Below are 24,538 nucleotides of genomic sequence, written 5' to 3' on the forward strand. Positions count from 1 at the left end.
AAGGAAGGTTTCGCCACGTTCCGGTGGTTATGTACACTGCCTTGGTGACTTCTGCAACGACGGTTATACTCTTCCCTCTGATGTACAGGTTGGCCAACTCTCCCAGTGAGAGCGGCTTGAAAGAAACGAGTGAGAGCGAGGACCGGAAAGCTTTGTTGTCAAACTCGGGGCTTAATGAGGATGAAGAGGATGAGGAGGACGCAGGAGAGTGGAACGAAGCAGACTTTGAGGTCATAGAGATGAATGACACGCTGAGAAACTCTGTGGTAGAGACCTCCCGTAAGATACCAGGGGACTCTCCAGCCAGAGCCTCTCTCCAGCCCCGTCTGGAGGATGTACTGCGCAATGCTCCAGCGGCTGTGGGTGGCTCCCCTGGGAGAAAAAATGTCAAAGTTGACCGGGAGAAGAACGACTAAAGCAAAAGCTGACCTTTTATTTATTTTTTTTTTAAGGGAAATGCAATTGAATTGTAGCTGTTCTCGTAAAGTGGTTCAAGAATCCTTTTGTGGCAGCGCAGAGCTCAGTGGGTTCGTTTGTTTGTCCGGCCCTTTCTCCTCTTTCATTTTCAGTCTGCAGCGATGTGTCTTGGAGTGGGAAGGTCCACTGTGATGTGCACGGGGTAATGTGATAAAATGTAGAGACTATACCGAAAAACGTTAAAACGTAAGAGATGTTTTTTAAAGTGTGAGGCATGTGTGTAATACTGTCTGCTGTAATAAGAACTAGGAAAGAAGGGGACTGCTCAGACCACTCAGTTTTTTGGGGTGGGTGAAAGGGTGCAGTTCTGAGGTGTTTGGTCATAAAAATGTTTTCATGAGAGAGGATAGAAATCTGTTATCTGTGATACTGAACACTCTCATATCATGAAAGAAGAACGTTTCTGCTGCATTGAAAGTTTGTGTGTGACATAAACCAGGAAATCGAGTCCAATTTCAGGTCATGACCAGCGGCTGTAAATCGGACAGCCTATTGGCAAACTATATAATTTCCTGGTTCTGTCACTAAGATGAGAAAAAATTAAAAGTTAATTTTTCTGAGTGGGACCATGCCTTTGGGTCATTTAAAAGTGGTGTGTAGGAAGGGAGACAAAATAGGTCGTGTTAATCTACTATAATGCTTGACTCTGATTTACTAGTTAAACACCGGTGACAAATCTAAAGTACCTGTGATTGTACCTGTGATTTTAATTACTGCACTGCCATTGAAATCAAGAAATGTATGAAGAAGATAAAATGATATATAAAGAGATGACTTACTATATGGTATTGGCATAGGGCTGTGCTATTTTTAAGCCAGTTGTTTAAATTAATGTTGTAACAACTTTTCACAGAATCATTAAGGTTGGAAAAGGTCTTTAAGATCATCAAGTCCAACCACTAACCCAACACCACCATGTCCACTAAACCATGTCCTCAAGTCAATTTTCTGCCGCCTTGTGCCAAGACTTTAACATAGCCATGTGTTGAAAAGAAAATTTGAGGATGAGAGCTAATTATGGAGGATTCAGTCAATCCTTTCAGGTCGTACCGCACCATCACTTGTCCTGTGGATTGGTGCCCTCTGGGTTTTTCTTTCTTTTGGTGATGACTTACAGGCAGATTCTAGAGGAGCAGCAGTGGTTTTGTATTTGTAGGCCCATTGCTGCTAAGCAGGAGGATGGGGGAAGGACCGGTCATGCCAGCGAGCCCTCCCCAGTACGAGCAAAAAAAGCAGCAGCTAATGACCAAATCTGACTCGGAAACAGTAATCCTGCAATTTGTCTACTTGAAACTCCAGACTTGTAGGTAAAGTACTGTTTTTTAAAGCTGTGTGATCAAAATGTGCTCATGTTGGGATATTTTTTTGCACTTTTATTAATATTTGTCTTGCTAGGAGATTTAGTTTACTATCAAAAGAGCTCTAGCTGTAATATAGCACAGAATCTTAGGTGTTCAGTGTATTTTCAGGTCTGTTTTTGTTTCCTGTCTTGTCCTCTTGAGTGAGCAACCTAGAACCTCGTGGCTTTTTGCTTTCTTCTGAGAAGTCAGTAAGAAGCAGGAAACAACTTGCAGTGAAAATGCCTAATTTTTTTGCATGTTGCCCTGTGGAAGAGTTTCCCCTCTCTCTCTCCCTCCCCCACTGCTGTTGGCACTTAAATGCTGTTGTGGTTTTGCCCCATTCCTTTTTTTTCCTTGTGTGTATGTATGTGCTCTCCTGTGGCTTCTCTTCCAGTGCAATGCATGAACCTGCACTTTAAAACTTGTTTCACTTGCTATACAAGGGTTCTCTTCTTTGCTTAAAGGTAAATGCCTTTCATTACCAGGCCAAATCCTGTTCTAGGTAGGTGTGACAGCATATGATCAGCAGGAGTTAGTGTTTGGTTAGTGTGTTTAACTAACTAAACTGTGCTTTATTAGTTTCATGAGATAACAAATGAAGTCATGGGGCAGAGGTGGTGACTTCAAATCACGGGGTGAGTAGTAACTGTTGCTGCTCTGCTTCTGCCTGAGTTGTCATCCCTGCCGGGGAGGTCACAGGTTTCCTCTGGCAGAAACTGGGTGCAGGACAGACAACAAAAGGTATGGAAATGGGAATGGCTGTCCACAGGCTTCACTTGGATTGATGGTGATGTGAAAAAGTCTCCCCATACCCAAGATCGCCAAGATCGCATTGCCAGAAGACAATTAGTTTAGGAAATGCACCTGGCAACCGGGAAGATTTTAAATAATCCCCATCTTATACGCTGATTTTTGGAATGAAATTCCAAATGGGAATGTCCTGCAGGTAAGATTGTTCTCAGGGATCACGAACACATCTTGCATAATCAAGTACTAGAAAACAGAAAATGAAATGAAAGTCACACTGGGAAGTGCACCGTAACCTCTTTGAACCTTACCCACTTACTGCTTGTATATACACACACTTATTTGTGTTTCTGACTGATGTCTTCCCCACAAGTGTAGAAATACTGTGTGTGAGTCACTTGAATTCATCCCCATGTCCCCTATAAAAGCAGGAGGAGGCCTGAGTAGTAGGAATGGAGCAACAGCCTGGAATGCCAAGGTGAGCACAGCCTTTTACAGGAGGCGAATGAAGGCAGCAGGAAGGCAGAGTGATCCGGAGTGGTACATGTGGAATCACGTTACAATGATACAGGGAGGCCTTTGTCTGGATGACATCTAAATTTTGAGTAATCTCAGCAAGTGCTTAGAGCCTTCCATGTCTTGATTCTGGCCTCAAACTTGAAATGGAATATACTTAAGGAATTTGTTCTCCTTATCCCCTAAAAGCCTGCTTTTAATATCACTTTAATGAAAATGAAACGTTTAAAGCAATTTTAAGATTAAAACAGATCTAGGACAGGTCAAACAATGAGTCCAGTTCACAGCAGTCCTAGGCATCCTTGATGTTCAAGGCTGTAGCTTTCCTAGTTCTTGGGTTTGTGCACAAGGCTTGTTTTTAGACAAGGAATGTTAGTTTTTCCAGGTTTGAAAGGACATTTAAAGTAAATTGCTTCCTGGCATGTACAGTTAAAGTGAGGGTTTATTTACAGTGCCTTTGAAGTTAAAGATCCTCCAGAAAGCTTAAATTTACACATTATGGGGTGAAATTACTTGAAGTAAACTGTATTGCTTTACCCTTTCCTTGCTTATGCTAGAAAAGTCATCTCTGTGGTGAGGAGGAAGACTGTGGTCCATGGATGAGATGCCCAAATTTATTAAGAATCGTATTTCTGTCCATAAAGCCAGGACTGAGTGGAAGATGAGCACTTGCCCATTTACTCCAGTGTTAAAGGTTAAAATGTCATTTAGTATTTTTATTTATCCCTGAAGCACTGCCAAATGCTGGATTGTACCATAAGCATCAACGTGTTAGTCCTGGCCTTTGCACTTTTATTCTGTTCAGGACCAATGCTAGAATGCAAGAGTAGGCAAAGTTTTTGTGCCTTGATGGCTTTTTTTTTTTTTTTAGTTATTTTGCATAAAAGCACATTGCAATCTGTGGCCATTCTATTATCTATTTAACAGTTTTTATTCTGCTTGGCATGGGTTTACATTGTACTGTAGAATGTGAAATTCGATAAGACAGTCTTGTGTCTTGAATGTAATAAATTCTAAACTGGAGGAGGCACTCAGGTTCCTTGATGTAAATAAAGTTTTGTTCTATTTTTCAAAGCTACTCTGGACTTCTAAATTTAGAACTCACTCCTGTTTTGACTAATGGAAAACTGGAAATGTTTCTCTTCCGGTTTGGGGAAGGCCTCCAAGAACTGATACTGAGGTTTTTAGATCCCAGCTGATCTGTGGACTCTTAACTCTCATTTGAACAGTCTTGTTTCCATTACTCTGAGTGCCAAAGGAGGGAAACAAAGGTGTCTGCAACTGAGGGCAAGTATAAAAAAAGCAGCATATAATTTTTACCATATCATTTTATTCAACTTTAATATGGTTTCCATTATTAACTTCTAAAACAAAATGATTTCCAGTTTAGAAAACGATGCACTGACCACATAATTCCTTTTCCATTTTATACAGTTATACAAATATTCTAAATACACATTTTGTCAAGATGGTGGCAAATAAGATTTAACTGTACAGTACGTAAGGAAAGAAAATATTTTAAGCATATTTAGAAGCAATAGAAATGTCTATACAAAACAAGCAAAAATGGAATAAAATTTTATATTTAAAGTATTGCAACAGTCCCACAGGTTTGTAACAAAAATGTCTTTGCACAGTTCCTCACAATGCCCCATTAATAGCTAAAGCAAGACAGCAATTTTTAGAAAATAATGTTTCAAAATGCTACACATGATACTACTGTTTGCACAGTCTGATCAAAATAACAATCTACTTGGAATCAAGCAAAACTTAGGAGGAGATATACCAACCGACTTTAAAATTATCTGTATAAAAGTCATTGCACATTATTTTACTCAGTTGTTTGAAAAGTAAAAAAGTGTATTTACAAAGTATTTCGCAGACAAAATTATAAAGTGAATGGATAATATATAAGTAACACGTCTTGATACTGACAGTTCAAGAACACACACTAATGGTTTTATCGTTTCAAGAGGTTTTCAGTGCTCCTTCCTCCAGGAAGTAAACTTGACTTCTACTTCGAAATGGATTTACAAGATGTTACACATAGCTATTTCAACATCAGCTTTATAAAACAGTATGTTAGAAACATGAAAGAGAGAAGAAATTTGTACATCTTAAAAAGTGAGCTATTCATAGATCAACAAATGTATTTTTTTTTTTTAATTTAGTTAGGATAAGCGTTCATTATTCTTCAGGTAATAAACCCAACAGTTAGAATGGAAATCCTGGACTAGATGAGAATTGAAAAAGCACCATGCACGTAAGTCTTAGTGTGGTAAACACTGAAAAAAAAAAATAGCACCTGGAATCCCGTAACACAGATCATTTAAAACTGGTCAAGTAGCTGGCGAAGATACGGTGCCTTTGACAGTTCTCTGCTTACTCTGGATAGCTTGAAAAGTACTGGACAGTTGAGGGAGACACACTGGATCTGTCGATCAAAGCAGCCTGTACAGTTCTTGCATATCTAGATGACACAAAAAAGCAAACCAGATTATTTGAAACTTAACACAAGCAGGCACGCATCACTTGGGACTACTTGGCATTTTATCAGCAGAACAGGCATGGCCTCGAGGCAGCCAGCACCGGGCTTTTCCCCCACACAGAGGGGGATCCAGCGCAGCTCTGCGGCCCCTCTCCTGCCGCTGCCAGGCTGTTCAGTGGGTGCCTGAAGCAGGCAGAGATGGACAGCTTGCCTGTACGGCTTGGCTTTCAGTCCTGCTACTCAAGTTCTACTCGTATGTGGTGGCACTTGGAAAAATAAGGTAAGTAAGTTGAGTGGATTTAAGTGGGGCAGTGTGTTTATATTAATGATAAACTTGCCCAGTATAAAGGTTTCCTAGTGAAAAAAGACAAAACTGTTATTCTGCAGTTATTCTTTACACAGGAAGGGGACTTAACAAACTTACTTCTGTTTCAAGATAAGCTTCAATTAGAATTTTACTTTCCAAGCCAGGGTTAATCAATCCCACGACAGAAATACACAGGCAGGCTGGTTCTGTGCTCTCTTTGCTCATGGAACTACTCGTTAATGTAGCTACTGCTGCTTGAAAGCACTTTTAACATGAGCTACCCGATGGAATAAAACAGCAGCAGGCACAGTTTTTCCAAAGGTGGCTACCTTTGGAAAACTGAAGTCCCCATCTTTGCTCTTTCATTTTTAATCCTTTCCCGTATCTGCCACCCCCAAGAGTTTTTCCAAAACATCAGAAATTTGCTTCTAACCACACTTGCGTCGTGCAACACCAGAACATTACAAAATGTTACCCTTGTGTTTGCATAGTTTGAACAAGAAGTCAAAATCATATCCTTTGCTTTTAAAATTAACACGGAAAGGGGGAAAAGAACTAAAGTTACTTGGGCAGCAGCAGCCCTCTCAGCACTGAACCCCTGCAGACCAGAAACTCAAACTGACAACAGCTGGAGAGGAGCAGCCCCTCCCAGCCAACTCCCACATGTGGCACCTCGGAGGAACCCGCTCCTCATGCCTGCAACCCTGACCAGCAGGAACAGGACCGAAGCTGGGTTTGTTCCTGGTTGTAACCACTAGAAGGACCTCAGAAATGAGTCTGCCATCTGTGGCTAGTAATTTTTAAAATAATGTATGATTTGGTGGTGTATCAGTTTTCTGATGGCTCCAGCATGTTTATAATCTAGGAGGGCCAAGAATTTAAGACGTGAAGGATATATACATCTTCATATGAAAGTAAGACAGATGCTATTACTGAGAGGTTGCGTAATCAAACACTGACTAGAATGGGATCCCAGGCCTTGCCAGCCTGCGGCATGTTGCGGGGACAAGAGAATGTTCTGATCAAGCCCGCTGACCCTTCTGTGGGGCTGGACCAATCTGCCAAGTTCTGATTTATTCCAGAACAAAAGCAATGCAAAAGGTTCAGACTACTGCAGGAAAACTGCAGAACATGCATCACATCGTCTTCCTTGACTGCCATTTACAATGCAGATCAGAGCAAATATTGCAAAATACAGCAAGAAATAGAAGCCCACACCTTAGTAATGCAATATTTATGAATTGAGAATTATAAGGCTTTTCTAGCAACAGAGCCCCATGGGAACCTATCAAATTGATCCTTAGACTACAGGCACATTTTTATCTCTGCAATTCAGGCAAGTTTTTAAAATGGCTCACGTGCTAGTGCTAAAAATCAATTTTAACAAAAATATCAATTATAAAATATGACAGTACAAAATTAGGTGAGGATATGCATATGCTTCTGCAAGGGGAGGCACTGTGCTTTGCTATAATATATTATAGCACAGTCAGCTACCCTCTTAACTGACTTCTAGCTCGCGGGAAAAAAACCAGCTTGGAAAATTCCTGTTGAGAGGAAAGTTAACAAGAAAACTCCCAAGCTAAAAACACATCCATGTTATGCACCTAAGAAGAATACATTTTCGGTGACAAACGTTTTTGTTACTAGAACATCATCAGTTATTTTAATATAAAAAAAGGTGAGTTTTTCATACTTTCACAACTCTCCGTCACTGTTGTTATAAGAAGGAATCTACAAACCATGTAAGCTACTCTTACAAAAAGAAGAAAAGCATCTTCTGTTCTGATCCTCCCCTTAGCCTTCAGTTTCACTCAAAGCTAAGGAGAGTAACAGCTGCTGTGCTGCCCTCAACAGCAATGGGAACAGCAAACAAGCTGTAACACATTCAACACCCGGATGGTGCTTCCCATTTCTGTTGGGGGCATTCGGTAACACACTGCTTTGAAATTTCAGCCTCTGTCTTTGGCTGACAGATATCTGACAATGCTTTAATCATACCTTGCCCAGCTGCTCTTGCTTACGCTCCAGCTCTCTGATTTCTTGGTTGAGAATCACTGCCACATGCTGTGGCTGGCTTCTGCATTTATTACAGATCCCATACTGGGTCAGTTCATCACACACAGGACAGTGTAAGGTCGTGAAATACTGCGAGATTGTGCCTTTGCGTCCTTCTAGCTCACTGCGGGCAGTCGAGGCAGCTTTTTGAATCTGTTAAAAAAAAAAAGTAACTCACAGGTAATGAACTTCCAAGACAGTAGTTTGCCTTATTCCTAGATTCCAGTAGCCTATTTTTTTTTAAAAGGACTATGAAAGTGCAACACAGCCTGCAGGGCACAGGTTCATGCACAAATTAACAACACAGATCGCATCGCTCTGAAGAGCAGAGCACTCATCCTGAAGCAATATGCTGACCAGAGCCCACCCACACCTATTGCACAGGGAAGCTCACCAGAAGAGAGAGTAACCACAGAAATCCTCAGTCGCATGCTCAACTCCCCACCTCATGGCAAACTCTGCCTCCTGCGGCTGTTACTTTGTAGGTGCCGATCTACTTGACATGCAAAGGTGCCCTGGGCTGCAGCCCCAGTGGCTGCCTTCTGAATCCTGCCTCCCCTCGAGTTTCTGTGCCACGGCAGCCCTGGTCACGGAGCTGCCACCGTCCTTCGGTCTGTGGCTCTAGCTCACGCTCCCATTTCCCCTGACAAAGCTGTGCCCCTGCTCCCTTGCCCAGAGAGGTTCGTTCTCCGCACTCCCTCCTGGTGCTGCAGGACTTTGTGCTATCCTTCACTCTCCTGCTTCAAACCCCAGCCCCTCCGCTCCCCACAACCTCCTTGGCGCAAACTGGCCTTGCAGAAAGTTGGGGTCTCTTTTTGCCTTTTTAGAGCAGCTTGCTGGAGATAATTAAGGTGAGTGTCACAGTGCCATTAGAAAGGTAGAGAAAAGAAGCGGAATTGAAGTCAGTCAAGGCTATATTGAAAGCCTGCAGTGGGAAACATGATGCACTACTATGCTGCCAAAGTCTACACGGAGCAGAGTAACCAAATGCCCTGGTTTCAGCTGGGATAGAGTTAATTTTCTTCACAGAAGCTGGTGTGAGGCTGTGTTTTGGATCTGGAATGAGAAAATGTTGATAACATGCTGATGTTTTGGGTTGTTGCTAAGCAGTCAAGGACAGTCCAGCTTCTCATGCTGGCCTGGTAGCAAGAAGGCTGGGGGTGCACAGGGAGCTGGGAGGGGACGTGGCCAGGACAGCTGACCCAGGCTGGCCAAAGAGATATTCCATACCATTGGGCATCATGCTCGGTATATAAAGCTGGGGCTAAGAAGGACAGGGTGGAGGGGATGTTTGGGGTTATGGTGTCCATTGTCCCCAGACACCATTATGTGTGATGCAGCCCTGCTTCCCTGGAGATGGCTGAACACCCACCTGCCCATGGGGAGTGAAGAATGAATTCCTTGTTTTGCTTTGCTTGTGTGTGCGGATTTTGCTTTACCCATTACACTGTCTTTATCTCAAACCATGAATTTCCTCACTTTTACTATTCCGATTCTCTCCCCCATCCCACTATGGGGGAGCGAGTGAGCGGCTGCGTGGGACTTAGTTGCTGGCTGGGGCTAAACCACGACACCAAACTACACAAATACACTGTCTTTCACCATCCCTTTTCATCAGGGGAATTGCAAACTAAAATCCAGCTATCCAGCACTTCTCTTCCTGCATCTCGATGATTTCTTTAACTTTTAGGAAAGTCAGTTTTGGATGTAATTAGTTTAAAGTTTCTGCTGATACAGACTTTTAAAAAAAAGTGTTGTTGCTGCTTGGGTACTACCACCTTTTCTATAAAGAGCAAAGCTCTTCAGAACATCTTGGAAAAACAGGAGTTCCAGCATCTACTATCGAGAGATTTAAAAGGTGGTACAGCCAAACAGATACAAGTACTGCTAAAAACATACAGTTACAGCAAAATATTCTTTTAAGCTATGGAAAGGGTCAGAAAATAGAAACTGACAGTGTGATCAACCCTGCACAGGACTGGCAGAAAAAATTGATTTACTCAGTGAAAAAAAACACACAGAAGATCTAAGAATCCAGTCTGCATGTTTGGGCATCAAACACTGCCTCGTAAAATAAACTTTGCTGTTGCCTCACATAAACCTCATTCCATTAAAAGTCGCGATAAAACCAAACACTGTACAGATGCACTGCATTTGTAATCTGTTTGTTTTCAAACACTTACCCGTGGCAACTCATGGTACCAGCTGAAGACGTCTATGCCTATAAGTGAGAACACCCTAGCTAGCGGTGGCAGAATTTGTTTGGTAATATAGTACGTAGCATTCAGCCTCAGGTTGGGATCCTGCAGGACTTCAATGGGCCGCCTCACCAGCTGTATCAGGGGCAGCCCAGGCATGCCGTACACAATGACGTAGGGCACTCGCTCCCCAACTCGTGGCTCAGAGCGGCGGTCATAGGCAAGCATTCTCCTGTTTAAAAATAGCCTTTATAATGCATCCAGAGACAAATTCATAGTGATTTCATTTGCTTGTAAACTTCCCCATCTGGTTATATTAGTAGGCCTCCAGACAACTGAAGCTAGTGTCTGTTAAGAAGCACTGGACCAAGTTGTTTCATTTTTGATTTCTCATGATCAGACCCAAATTTTAGAACTTGGAACATGATCCCCAAAGATATGTTCTGTGTCAGGTCACTTGGGTTTGCATGCAGGTTTTTTTTCTAGCTACCCCTTCCTTAAAGAAGTGTTTTAATAAAGAGCAGCCAGGGTACTAAAAAGGGCTCAAGTACCCAGAAAGCAAAGGGCAATTCAATTTCAAGCAGATATCAATCCTGGACTTGAATTTTATTTTATTTAAAAAGCATGGCTTAATTTGAAGACCTTTTGTATTAAGCAAGGTGGCAAAACGTGCCAGCTCGCATTATCTACTACTGATAAATAATATCAACAGTGTGAAATACTTACTTTAAGTAAGGTACTTTTTAAAAAATGAAAAATCACACCTGGTAATGTATTTCACAGCACTGAGAGACATCATTATTACAAATTTTAACATATCTAATGTCTGTGAGTGATGGGCCAAGCCCTTCTATGAAAACCAAAGCATAAGTAACAGCAGAGAACACATTGCTACAGCATCCTGACAAGAGACGTTACTCTTGAACATGTGTGGCTCTTTCCAGGACTACAAAATGGCTTTCCAGGACTATCTGGCGCCTGATCTCTCTTCACCTACAGAAGAGTCAGAGCCAACTGCTGCAACAGTATCTGAAAGAGACATCTCACTACTACCCATAACTTGGCAGTACAAAGGTTAAGAGAAAAAAACATCTATGATTAGCGTTTCTTAATCTCATTACCTGGTGATTTCCAGAGCTGGTACACAGGATCCAGGTCTGTAAGCTGAGCTCCCTCTGTACTCTTTTGCAAAGATGAAGTCTTGCATGCTGGCTTTTCCTTCCAGTAACTTCATGCATTGATTCTGAACATACTGTTTGATCTGACTTATGTCCCGTGTTTCAAACAGCAGCTTGATAGAACGCTCAAGTATCTTTACAACCAAAGGAGAAAGGTGAAAAAAACCCTATGTTTAACTAAAAAATAATTAATTCAAAATAATTTAGTAAGTTATACAGAAATATTAATACACTGCTTCGAAAAATTATCAGTTGTGAACTAGAATGTTAATATGACAACAGGTTGCATTCTCTTCCAAAGACATTCATAAACACACTACTGGACAACTTCTTCATCAGTTTGACACATCCTTCATGACATCCATACTCTGGCACTAAGACTGCTTCAACAATTTGAGAGGTTTTGCAGAGTATGAGAGATGTTTTTCCTGTCATCTAAAATATTTTGCCATGGCTTTCTGACCACCTCAGCAAACAAAGAATTGGGATTAAAAAGAAAAATGGGAGTAAATCCTCCTAAGTGGTTATCTTCCTTACTGGCATAAATGTGTTTTGACTTGATTAAGAAGAGGAGCCTTTTCTTTTTAAACCCCCAATACACAACTTAACATAAACAGGCAAGGAGGCTTATTTTAAATGAATTCTCAGCTAAACTAGATTTATGTAAGTGAGCTATTTACACACATCAGTGTACCTCACTCGTCTTGGAGTAATACTTCCAGTTAAAGTGAAATTGATTAAGAATGGTCTTCTAGACAACTTATATGGGGCTGAGGGCTTTTTATGGGGTTTTTAGGGGCTGAAAAGTAGTAGTTAAGATGGAAAGTGCAAGTTTTTGTCATGCTCTGCAAGATCTTCAATTTATCTTTCAAATGGCTCATAGCAGAAAAATGGAAGAAGTCTCAGACAACTCACAAGGACTATCAATTCTGAGAAAGGACAAATATACAATGAAATAACAGAATAATATAATTTCATTTGGGAAGAAATGCACGAGTATTTTACCTTGGAAACAGCAGGACAGGAGTCCCTTCGGACTGTCTCTATGCCTTTTGCATCAAATACTGGGTCCTTCTGGTCCAGTGTTTCATACATGTAACCCACGTATCTCTTTTTAGTTTGCAGGACACATGGCAAGTAGACCTGGAATGTTTAGAAAGAAGATAGCCCAATCTGGCATATGTTGGGAAAATAAGGTGTCTCTGAACATGGGTCTCCTATGGAATATCCTAAGGAATACTTTGCTTTATTGCTGTTGGTTTTGGTTTGTTGTTTGTTTGTCTTTTAAAATAATTAAAATCAATAAACTAGATCAGAGGACTGTTTGGATGAGGAAGTTGGGATTCAGTGGTGTTCCATTCTTAAATCACTTTATATTTCATCTAGCTGTAAAGGCTTAGCAACCTGAGGTTCAGACGAAAAGTGACAGCATAATTTGTTTTGAGTACCCTTAATTTTCTGGACTGCATCTGTTAGCACTTTTAATGTTAACTGTATTACCTCTCTCTTAAAAAGACAACTACTTAATTTTAAACATCAGAGAAGAAACCTTTCCCAGCAAAAGTAGTGGCTTTGAACTTTCTATTTTCACACTTCATTTAATTATGAGGTGCCTAAAATCAGTTAGTATCTTGATTTGGGGAAAGCATGTTTTTTAAATTCCTACGCTTGGAGAACAGTTTCCTCATGAATGGATTTTTAGGATCATGGTCTCTTTTGCTTGTTTTCTCAAATCTCTTATTTTATTCTTGTGTCAGTATTCCTTGACCAGTTTTAAAAGAAAGAATGAGGAACAATTTCTTCCCAGTATTACTAGGATAACGCCACATCTTCCTAGCTCCCATGGAAGAGGGAGCAGCAAGTTTAGATTGCCTCAGGCTGAAGAAGGTCCTGCATAGAGGTGTCCCACTTCTTGAACTGCAGCTTTGAGGCATTTTCCTCCTTCTGTGCTAGGAAGCTACCCTAGGAGAGAACTCAGTATTTTGACCCACAGGTGCATACGGGCGCTTGAAGTGAAGCACTCCGACATCTTCTCAAGTATATCCTTGCACTTTTATCGTTTTTTTCTGGCTAATTACTCCTTCATCTTAATGACACAGAATTGCCTCAAAGTGGGAAGGGTCCCTGTACACTTGGAGAAGTTGCTGTGCCATCCACAGCTATCCTGACTTTCCTTGCTAATATTTTTCTACTGTATTTTCCATGAAAAATGGCAATTTGCTTCCAAATTTGACTGAACCCGTTGAGTTAGGTATGTACTTTGAAAATATCTAGAGCACCTGAACTGATTGCTAATGACTTTTCAACGATAGACTTCCACCAAATTAGTATCACATTGCCTTGCTCTTCCATAAAAAGCTTATTGTCATTAATAATTCTTCCAAAAGCCTACTGAATGGACTGTTAGGATTTTTCATTTTATATGTATATGAAACAGTACAGCACACAACTATTTGACTGTTGTATATCATGCTACGTTGATGTCCAGAAAACTCTTTTATCTTTACTTATTTTTTTTAGGATAACAACGTTTTCACCCAACATGCTTGAAGCAAAATATCTTCCTTTTACCTTTTCAAACTTCAGTTTAACAGGTTTGGGGTTTGTTGCTGTTACAGCTTCAGCAATTTCTTGACCAATCTTAAAAGACTGCTCCTTTGTGGCTCCTTTCAAGAGTACAAACATGCTACAAGAGATGAGACGTAGGAAATAAGCATAAATCTGTTCAACATGGTTCCTGAAACTTGTAAGCTATAGTTTCCTGGTGGCAAGTCAAGGATGTTGTTATCAATTCTGTTCCCTTCCTTCAGCTAGAAAAGCCATAAACCTGAGAAACTTCAGTGTTCAGTATGAGATCCAGTATGAGTGCCAAAGGCACGACGAATGCTGTGACGCTCTGGTGAGGCAAGGAAGGTGATTGCTCACAGGCACTGTAAAAGTTCAGTTCCCAGGAGAGAACTGTAAAGAGCTCTGGGTACGCCCTTTTTCTTCCACTACAGGCAGCAATATGATTTTACTTCCTTTCTCCAACTCTTTTTTTTTTTTTTTTTTGGTGAAGCTACTATGAATTTAGTGTCTTTGAAATTTCAAGTCTTTCATCAAATCTGGCTGAAATCAGCCATTGGATTCCCAAGCTATTAAGGAAGGACAGCCAGACAAGCTTTGTTTCCCATGGTTGAAAAATTACCCAAGTGTAGCACCAGAGATGGATACGCCTAGAGCAAGGCTATTATTTAGATGAAAGATTGACTGAGAAAGGAGAGATACTTATATTTCAGACAGCCTAATCATATCTTTGTATGCTTTGGTGGCTGCTTCTGAATTGTATCCACTTTTGAAGCTTAAAATAGTGCCTTCCTCCAAGTATCAACACGCAAAGCCTACTATATTATAAATACTCTATTTTCCAAAATAAAAACGGCATCAGAAAAAGGCACAAAAAACCTCATTCTATAAATAAGACTTACATTAATTCACACCTGAAAAAAATATGATTTTTCCCCTCTTTCTGTTCCACGTAATTTTCAAAAGAAAGGAAACCCTCAAAATGCTTTCTAAGAGTGCTAAAAGAAATTTCAAGAAAACAAATATTATTCACTTTGCATATTCTGCAAGACAGTAACACCCCAAAGAGGGTCCACATACTCTTTTCAGTATCATAAATTCCCCTTTTTGAGACAAAAGAAAGATATATCTATGAAAGATTAGAACAATTTTAAAACACCGTAAGAAGCAGACCATTAATTACCTGTCAGTATCACCATATACAACATGAGCTCCCCATTTTTTTGTATCGTTCACCAGTTTTATAGCACGCTCCAATGTTTCTCTGGCTTTGTGGACAATGCTATCCCCAACCTGCAAAGTTAAAAATAAATTGAAAAACTTTATTCTACTGCTAAACCCAGTACTAGCTCTTGGTAAGCATAGTCTAACCTTGCTTGATCTGTCCATGAAAATAACTATATTGAGACAATGTATTTTATTTCATGGTTTAAATGCATATAATAAATAAAAAGGTCACTTACATTACTCCAAATTAGCAAGAATTAAATGAAGAGTAATCCAAAATTATTAAGAATTAAAATAGAGACAAACTTGGTTTAAACTTCTTTAGGCATATTAAAAGCATATGGAGCAAGACAAGATCACTTAGGATCATTTTTTCTAGTTTTTGGATTCTGCTGATTCTCCCTTTCATGAAAACTATGAAAGAGCTACAATGTTTAATTTTATTTCCACTATTAGAACTGTAATCCAGTCTACCTTTGGAGAGAGTTCTACACAAATGCCAACTCCACATGCTCTTTTATGGGAAGAAGTAAAATAAGACTTTAAAAAAAAATCACAAATAAATTCTAAGTTACTGATTTTCAGTACTACAAATAAAAGCAGCTTTTATAAAGATATTTAGATTAAATGTGTTTCAAATAATAATACTGTGTTATCTGACTATACTTTATTAATAGTGTCTTTTCCACAGTTTTTCATTTTTATCTGCAACCCTTACCTCAGTGCATGGCATTCTTCCAGAAAAATTAGCAGCAGTATAACCAAATGTAAAATTAGCTATAAATTTAAGACCCAACTGACGAGCTTCAAGCATTCGAGTTACAGCCTTGTCATGCTTATAAGCCTTCATTGACTGTTTCACCATTATCCTAGTCTTCAAGATTTCTTCTAGCATTCTTGGCAGCACACCCTTTCTTACTGAAGGCTGCCATAAAGGGAACAAAGAAAAAAAAATTATGTTAAAAAGCCCAACCTAAACAGTTAGCAGTGAAAGCAAAACCCAGAACCGTTAGATAATCACTGTTAAGAAGACAAATTAATTACCAAGATGACCTAGGCACCAACAGCTTGGGTCTTCCCACAAACATTACAAGCAACCTAACGTAAATAGCTTTTTGTTCTTTGTTTTCATCAGCCCTGCTAATGCAGTGTTTACATAATCTTAACTAAAATGGTACTTCCATATTTAACTGTTAATTCTCAAAATGTTAAATGCTAAAGAAATACTATTCGTTTAAAAATTCTGCAAATATTCTTTACTTAAAGTTTTTGTTTTACATTAAGTGTATGTATGCTAGTGGGTGGCTAATTATTTGTAAGAGCTCCAGGCCATATTTATTAATTCATTGCAAATCAGACAGCAGTACACATAACATAAAATGAGAACAATAGAAAGCAAGTCAGGGAGTTTCATCTCCTGAATGATGACTCTTTTTCTAGGCAAGCATTCTGCTATACAGGCAGAAGAATGAAGTGTTACACACAGATAATTACTCTTTGATCCCCAAACTGCACAAGTAAAATACAGTTTAATTACAGATGAAATAAGCCTTCAGTATAAATGAAAGCACAAAGATGACATTTTATTTCCTGAACTGCCAGAAGTTCAGCACTCTGAAAAATATCAAAAAACACTGGGAAATGAGAGCCTGGACCTCCCCCCTTCTGTCTGCTCTTAATGCAGCAAAATATAAACTACAGCATCAATTTGATCTTAAGCTAGTCAGCCCAAAGGAAGTGAAAGTGCCTGTCACAGAGCACTAATATCATTACCTTGACAAAAGCTACTCCACTGGGTGACACTGTGATATCATGCCTAATCTGGTAAAGTAAGTCAGGAGGTACTCTGAGAGATGTACAGCCAAATTTGAATGCATCATATCTAATAAAGAAAAAAACAAAATATGAAGACCATTCATTCTTTCACAGCCTGATCAAGCAAAAGCATCAACTCACATTAAAATGCTGGTAATGCCAGCAGGGACAGAATCAAAATTATAATCTCAGGTATAAAGAAACATACTGTCATTTACAATTTCTTAGCTTCATGCAAAAGGCTCTAGGAATAAAGTAGTAATAAATGGCTAAATTCCAACACATGCATAATTCATCAATTCTGTTCTGCACTAATGCATTATTTCCAAATGCTGAGTTAGTGGAGGCATGTACTCATACCTATGTAATTCCCTATGGAAACCGTGCATGTTTACCAAGTAACACATTGCATGCATGTTCTTCCTACAAATTCAGAATTTCAAATCAGAAACTTGAAAACCTGAAGGTGACACCTTCCCCTTCTTCCAAATAATGCTTTATAGAGGTAATTACATTTTTCCAGTTAACAGAATTAAGCTCAGTAAGAGATGCTACACAGAATAACTCATTGTATCTTTCCATTTTGAGTAGTTAAGGCCAGACTGAACTACAATTGCTAAAAGAGAAAAACAGCAATTTATTAACATACAGCAGAATAACACCAGTCCAGTTCTGAATACAGGTAGTGGATTTATATAACATTTTAACTTCTTCTGAAGCAGTATTAAAAACTAGCACCACCACAATAATGGAACAGGTGCACACATATACACATACAGAGTTAAATTTTTTTTTTTTAACAGAATGGAGTCTAATTCTGTATTTAATTAAAAATACATACTGATGTGTGTATGTGTGTGTGTGTATACACACACACGCACACACCCACACGGTAGATCTTTATCATCTTTATTGTCTATCAGAAAATGGTGCTATTCATACACGCCCATTGTTTCCAATGACAACCAAGGTTCTCAGTACCTTAGAAAAGATGCTGAGGTCTCTACGGAAGCAAAGTTTGTGAGAAAAGAACAACAACTTACTTTCCTAAGTTTTCAACATGTCCCAGGCAGGTTGAAAAACAGTAGTTGTATGCTATCACAATAGAAGGATATAACGACTGGAAATCTAGTACAAGAACTGCATTGCTGTAGAAGCGGGATTCTGGCTCCATTATTAAGGGAACACATTGCAGGGCTTTCATTTGAGCTCGCTGCTGGACGCTGGGTGTCACAGGAATATAATTCATTGGCTTTGCAACACGCAGCATCATAGACTCCACACGATACTGCAAAACAGTTTGGATATAATCATTGTCACTTCAAAAAATGCAGAATAAACACGAGGGTATTAAGACTGTGTAAATATGCACTTACATTTCCTGAGTTTAAAGTATGGACAACTAGTTTTCCAAAATAAATAGCCACAGTCTTACTTTTAATATGTATTTTCTATCACATATAGTGGAACTCCTCCATGTGTTTCCTCATCTTTTAGCCCTAGTCATTGAAAATGAAGTACTTCTAATTTTTATCTATGGAAAAAATAAACATCCAGCTCCGGTTTAAAAAATAAACATCCAACAGGCTGCAACAATATATAGCTGGCCATGCTACAGTCAGTGAATGACCATTTAGCTAAACTGTGTTTTTATTAGAACTGCAGAACACTGAAGAAAACAAAGTATAAAATGCAGTTGATGACCATTTTCCATAGGAATCTGCACAGCTATTTTATTTCAACATTTGGGAAAACAGAGAAATGACATGGAAGTTGTGTAAGTTAATAATTGTGCCTCCAACCTTTTGACCATGAGAAGGAACTAGAATGTACTTGGCAGCAAGAGAACCAAGCAAAGAACCTAAGTCATCCCGTTTCAAAAATCTGCTGCTTTGCACTGGGTGCTCTGCTTTCTCCTGGATTATGCCACAAGTAGTACAGAAAGCATAAAGTAACAAAAAGTTTAAGAACTTTCACCTTGTTGGAGACATCATAAAATGTCATATGTGGAGGCAACAACATGAGGAAAAACCAGTCCTATCTATTTATGTATTATTCAATGCTTTAAGAGCACTAACAGCCAAGTATTCACTGTGTCCATTCACAGTAAAAAAACAAAATAGCTGAAAACTACATACGTGGGTGGCAAAGGACTGAAAATCCCAAAATATCACAGAACAGTCCTATATAATCCTAAGACCCTGGGCTTTGTAAGCAACTAAATCACTATCCAAAAGCCCTCTGCCTGATGCACTACATATTCAATCATTGTACTGAGTGGATTATGGATAATTTCTTTAACTTTGATATTATATATGAACCTATAGAACCAACAGCTTTAACAGGACCCTGCCAGTTTACAAACAGGTTGGGGTTTGAAAGTGTAGCTCTGCAGCGGCATAAGCCGCTGCTGTCGTGCATTAAATTGCACACTGATTTGTGTCCAGTGTTGAGATCAGATGTGTGATGAGGTGGTCAGGGACTGGATCTGGCAAGAGCTAGGTTTTTTTTTTCTTCCTAGCTTTCAGCAAGCTCTTCAATCATCTGACTAATAATCTGTATGTCTATTAGATTCCTGTTAAGATTCCTTTAGTCTACTATGGAATATCCAAGATAGCCAAATAAAATAAAGGAAAAAAAATCACCTTTAAAAAAAGGTCTTGTAAAACTTAGTAAGAGATACAAAAATATGTGAAAAATAACTTAAAATATCTGAAATCTGTTCTTAGTACTATTCCATTTCAACGTCTTTTTCAGCTAAAGGGAAAAGGAATATCTTCCTAAAAGGTAGTGATGATTCTTCCAAGTGAAAAAAAAAAAAAAGTTTTCTGAGGTGACTGTGAATTGCCTGCCATTTTTGTCATCTAGAAAGTTTCAATGGAAACCAAACATACGTGCACAGAAGGAAAGAGAAAAGAACAGTCAGGATAGAAAACGCAGCAAGTTTCTGCTGCTCACTCCCACTCACAGCCATCTGAGAAAATGATAGGCAGAACAGTCTTTGCAGGCTGCAATCATGACAGCTTAAGCGTATCTACACTGGCAGTATGCCAGTCCCACCCTCCCCATCCCTAACTGCGCATTTTTCTTCCTTTGCTCTAACAACGGTGCTTTTCTGATAAAATGGCAAACCAGATCAGGGAGCTAAACTGGCAAGCATCTATTGAACACCACCATAGTTCTGGTCAGCTCAGCTAAATGTCCATAAAAACAGAAAGCAGAAAGATGGTGGAAAAGAAGAGTTATGGTAAGAAAGACAGATGATAACAGAAGAGCAGACACATCTGAGAGAGAGTAGTTGTCTCTCATTTCAGGTGCTGTTCAGGGCTCACGTGGAGCCGTGAAAACAGCCTAGTTAGCCTTGTCTCTCAGAACCTGGGCAAGGAAAGCCTTTGGTATTACTGGCGAACTGCTGGGGTCTCAAACAGTAGTGTAAATCTTACTCTGTCCTACTCCCTTTCCCTCTGCTGCTAGTAACAAAATAACAGAACCACAGACATCTTGCATGACACATGTACTTAAAGCCAGAGCCCTTCTGGTCTTATCACCAAATCTCACACAAAGGTCTGCTTCACAGGAAATGTCACTTAGAATACACTCGATGCAGCTTTGTCTGCCCTGGAAGAAAATAATCTCATCTTTGTAAAACATGCTCAATTATATTTCTTAATGTTTTAAAAAGCATTCATTTTCAGACTCATCTAAGTGTGAAAAATACCAATTCCAAGGGAAAACAGTGCTCCCAAGGTCAGTAGAAGAGACTCACTGGTGTGATTACATTTGGAGCACTCTATTTTTCACAGCTATTTTTAGTCTCTGAGGCTAACCATTCAATCTATTATTACTGCTTTTGAACTGCCTTTCTTTACATTTCAATTTCATGTTATGCAAAACAGTCTTCTGTGACCTTATGAAAACACATATACTGACTGAAAAGATACTGAAGAACTAAAACATTTTGTAAAGACTCTTTTGCTTCTGTGAAGTTGTAAGGAAAACTAAAAAATAAATCTTACCTGGGAGCCTCTTGTTAATACATGTAAGAATTGAATGCCAAAAAGTCTCGCCATTTCACTTGTTCTGTCAATCAAATCCAGTTTGTCTAACAACTGGAGATTCCCACGGACCCGGCTAACATAATGATCAACCATTTTCCATCTGTGAAAGTGAACACCTCGTTATAAACAGGAGAGCACTGCTCTTTCTACTAAGAAAAATGTATTTTTACGATAGCTTGTTAAAACCCAGCAAATAAAATTACCCCTAGCACATTTTCATACAGCTCTTTCAAAAATGTAGTGCACATAGACATACACTTACATACTTTAAAGATATACACAGAATGTGTTACAGCAAACTACTGTTAAGGCATATCTCAATGACATACTATATCCTGTTCTCCTCACTGCCCTGAAGGATTACTGAAACAGAAACTCGAGCTTCTCTTCGTAAGTATACATGTTTTTTTTTAACTGAGTGGACTTTTGTGGAAAGATCCTTCTGTATTAAGAATACCTATCTCAGTTGAACATTAATTTACAATTTCAGCACTAAACGAAGTTTCTACCTAAGAAAGTATTTAACTTTTACACAAATTTTATGTATGCCATGAATGACACTCAGATCAGTATTCAGTTTTGTGAATTGTCCATATCATACAATACCAAATCACTCCAAGGAAGAGTGAAACCCAGTGTGACACATATATATATAAAGGTACTTTTAAGCAGCTATAGTTACTCTCTTAACATCTTACACACAGTTTTGTACTATTTTCAAGCCTAACTTGGTTGACATGCACTGTGAAGTAAAACAGAAACCTGACGGTTCATTAGAAGTCCTTCTGTATATAGTATATACAGAATAAAGACCTTGTAGAACTTCAAAATAGTACATCTATTCAGGTATGTTGAAACTGTAACTGAAAAACTGTTTTGTTTTTGTGTACTTTAAACAGAAAAATACACAAAGATGAAATATTGAGGTGTATAACTACACAACAGAACACAACAGAACAACAGAGTAAATAAGCTCACGTTGCTGCATATAGATTGTTCTAGTACAGGAGCTAAATTGATTATTTCTTCCTGTGCTGACTTTAGCTTATACCTATCCAATATTAAGAACCTGGCCTTAAAGAGAATGAAGAAAATGGATTATTACCTGTGGACATCTGCCTTATTATCAAACCAATCAGACAGAACTCGGAAAGTAAATAAAGGAAAACGTTGATGAAGAACATGAAAGCCCACGTTTTCAAAAGTGTAATTCATTAGATTCACCTAGAAAAACACAGAGGATGTGTTAACATGCATGATGCCTTTCATAGTCAAAGAAATCTCTACTTTTTAAGAACTGTAACAACCAAATTTATTAACTTTTTATTAGTATTCTTTGTTAAAAAGGTAAAATTTTATACTTAGAAGTCCCTAACTATTTACAAGTCAGGAAAGAATATCCCTCATCAGTTAAAAAGAATATACAGAATTAAGTAGATTACAAAGATCAGGTATGGATTTGGTAGAACAAGATTTGTAAAGACTGAACCATTTGAATATTAAATGTAAGGTCATAAACAGCAAAACAATGATAAAGTCTGACAGCTTAAAGTAAGTTCAAGTGTTTAATTTAGATACTAGACAAATTGCTAAAACAGGTAACTTGTTCTCAAAACCCACAAAGAAGTGAAAAGGAGTATGATTAAGAAATATTACTGAAAAATAAGGGCTTCAGTATTTTACATTTTACTGATATGTAAAATCCATTCTCACAAAGTGGCAGACAGGTGTACAAATAAAGAATAAGAAGTTACATAAGTTACATGAAATTTTCAAAGTCTACAATAATTAAAAAAACCCAGTAAGTCAAATACATTAGCCTTTTAAAAACTTTACCTCATTTCTCATCATTCTCCAAATATTTAAGATAATTCGCCCAACAATATTTATTTCACTCATTGTATCTGACCCATATTCATCCAGCTCAGCTGCAAATCTGTTCTCTTTCTTTTCATCTAAAGACATTAAAAGAGAATATATTTAGACAAGTTATAGGATATCAAGACCATATCAAGCTATCCCTCTTCCAATTTAAGCTCTCTAGAAAAATAAGAATTCATAAAGCCTGTTACTAATTCCACAAGATTATTTATTTACCAGTCTTCCACACAATCTCTAAATAAAACTCCTCCAGGTTTTTCTGCTTTTATACATCCCTCTGAAGATAACTCTTACCTCAGTTTCATTGAAATGGCGTCCATAATGAAAATATTGGTTAAGCAATGCTAAATGTTACTTGTGAGCTGTCTGCATGCACTTCAGTGCACAACATTAAAAAAAAAAAAAAAGTTATTTCTGCCCTAAAGAGTTTATAACTCAAGGCTTTAACTTGTAATGATCTTCCACAGTTGGAAATAGGTCATGGGAGGAAAACTCAGCGCCTTTCATACAGTAAAAACAAAGCCACCGCAGTGGGAGCAGGTAGACATGAGTTCTGGATAGCACAAAAAGGAGAGAGAAGGAAATAGGAAGGAACAAACGCAGAGGCGAAAGTAGCACTCTGAATCTTTCTGTAAGACAGCGGTGACTACGGTACAGGAAAGATACCCTCTTTTGCCATCCTTGGGGTTTTTTTCATGCTTTGAAATACTACAACACAAGAGAAGACAGTCTTTTTGGTACAGTTGTCTTGAAACTGTCTTTTTTTCTGTGAACCTAAGGCTACAGTTTTGGTATTTTTTTCCCTCGAGTTGTACATTTTAAAAAACATCTATGTAAACACAGTTTAAAATTCACTATGAAAACACATTGTATTATTTGCTGCTTGAGTCTCGTTCTTTCTTATTAGTTTAAACAGAAGGGAAAGCACTTTGAGCCAATTTTCCCACAGTTCTAAATCCATACCCGTTTTTCAACTGTTGGTTGTGTACCCTGGCACTACTTGTTTATCAGATATCCCTGTACAGTAGCCTACTAATAAAAAGCAGAACATTTTGGACAGAGCATATAGAAGTGTGGATACACAATGCTTTGCAGTAATGATCAGAACTGAGCAATTAGTTCCTCAGCCAGCCATGAAACACATTTACCCTTGAAGACAGAAGTAAAAATTGCCTGAAACTCTGCAGAACTGCTCTGAAACAATCTAATACAGATTAACTTCATATGTTGACCTTTCAAATGTGTACAGTATCAATCAAAATATAGTTAAAAAAAACCTATTTGTCATTTACTGACCTTATCAATAAATCAGAGCCTTGACAAAATTTAGCAGACCTATCATACACTTTATCAAAATGCATACCGTCTTTTTAACCTCTTTATTGTTTCAGATTTTTAAAGAGGAAAAAAAGCAATTTCTCTTTTCATATTTGGATTGGAAAAAAACTCCCCATTTTTTCTTCTGCTTTTCTTCATTTCCCCATGCTGGACCTCCTGCAAAAGTGAGGAACTTATATTCCCTCCCCCAATTTTATTTTAATTGGAAGTAGAAACTATCAGTTAGTTTTACTTTCCGCAGTGTCATCCTGGTTCTGACTTGTTTAGGAGAGTCCCTATGTTTCTTAAGTTTGCTTCATGTCTTGATGGTAAAGACAGGTGACTAAGTATCCTGCGGTCACAAGA

The 24,538-nt window shown here is 38.6% G+C and overlaps 2 protein-coding genes across 2 annotated transcripts in view; one reads left to right on the plus strand and one right to left on the minus strand.

Moving 5' to 3' along the window:
• KIAA1919 (KIAA1919 ortholog) overlaps positions 1-416 on the plus strand; it is a gene marked incomplete at its 5' end in the record, with an annotated part of 6,115 nt that extends 5,699 nt beyond the window's left edge. The window contains 1 exon segment of the mRNA XM_010291776.1: positions 1-416. This exon segment is cut by the window's left edge and continues 31 nt beyond it. Coding sequence (XP_010290078.1) covers positions 1-416 — 416 coding nt within the window.
• A 3,977-nt stretch (positions 417-4,393) lies between these two features.
• REV3L (REV3-like, polymerase (DNA directed), zeta, catalytic subunit) overlaps positions 4,394-24,538 on the minus strand; it is a gene marked incomplete at its 5' end in the record, with an annotated part of 77,037 nt that continues 56,892 nt past the window's right edge. The window contains 13 exons of the mRNA XM_010291777.1: positions 4,394-5,550; positions 7,877-8,086; positions 10,117-10,363; positions 11,253-11,443; positions 12,315-12,452; positions 13,881-13,995; positions 15,058-15,167; positions 15,820-16,026; positions 16,875-16,983; positions 17,960-18,204; positions 20,933-21,074; positions 22,080-22,198; positions 22,811-22,929. Coding sequence (XP_010290079.1) covers positions 5,410-5,550; positions 7,877-8,086; positions 10,117-10,363; positions 11,253-11,443; positions 12,315-12,452; positions 13,881-13,995; positions 15,058-15,167; positions 15,820-16,026; positions 16,875-16,983; positions 17,960-18,204; positions 20,933-21,074; positions 22,080-22,198; positions 22,811-22,929 — 2,093 coding nt within the window. The remainder of the gene's footprint in view (positions 5,551-7,876; positions 8,087-10,116; positions 10,364-11,252; positions 11,444-12,314; positions 12,453-13,880; positions 13,996-15,057; positions 15,168-15,819; positions 16,027-16,874; positions 16,984-17,959; positions 18,205-20,932; positions 21,075-22,079; positions 22,199-22,810; positions 22,930-24,538) is intronic.

The sequence above is a fragment of the Phaethon lepturus genome, unplaced genomic scaffold (assembly GCF_000687285.1).
Source record: "Phaethon lepturus isolate BGI_N335 unplaced genomic scaffold, ASM68728v1 scaffold12887, whole genome shotgun sequence".
In the NCBI taxonomy this organism is placed as follows: Eukaryota; Metazoa; Chordata; class Aves; order Phaethontiformes; family Phaethontidae; genus Phaethon; species Phaethon lepturus.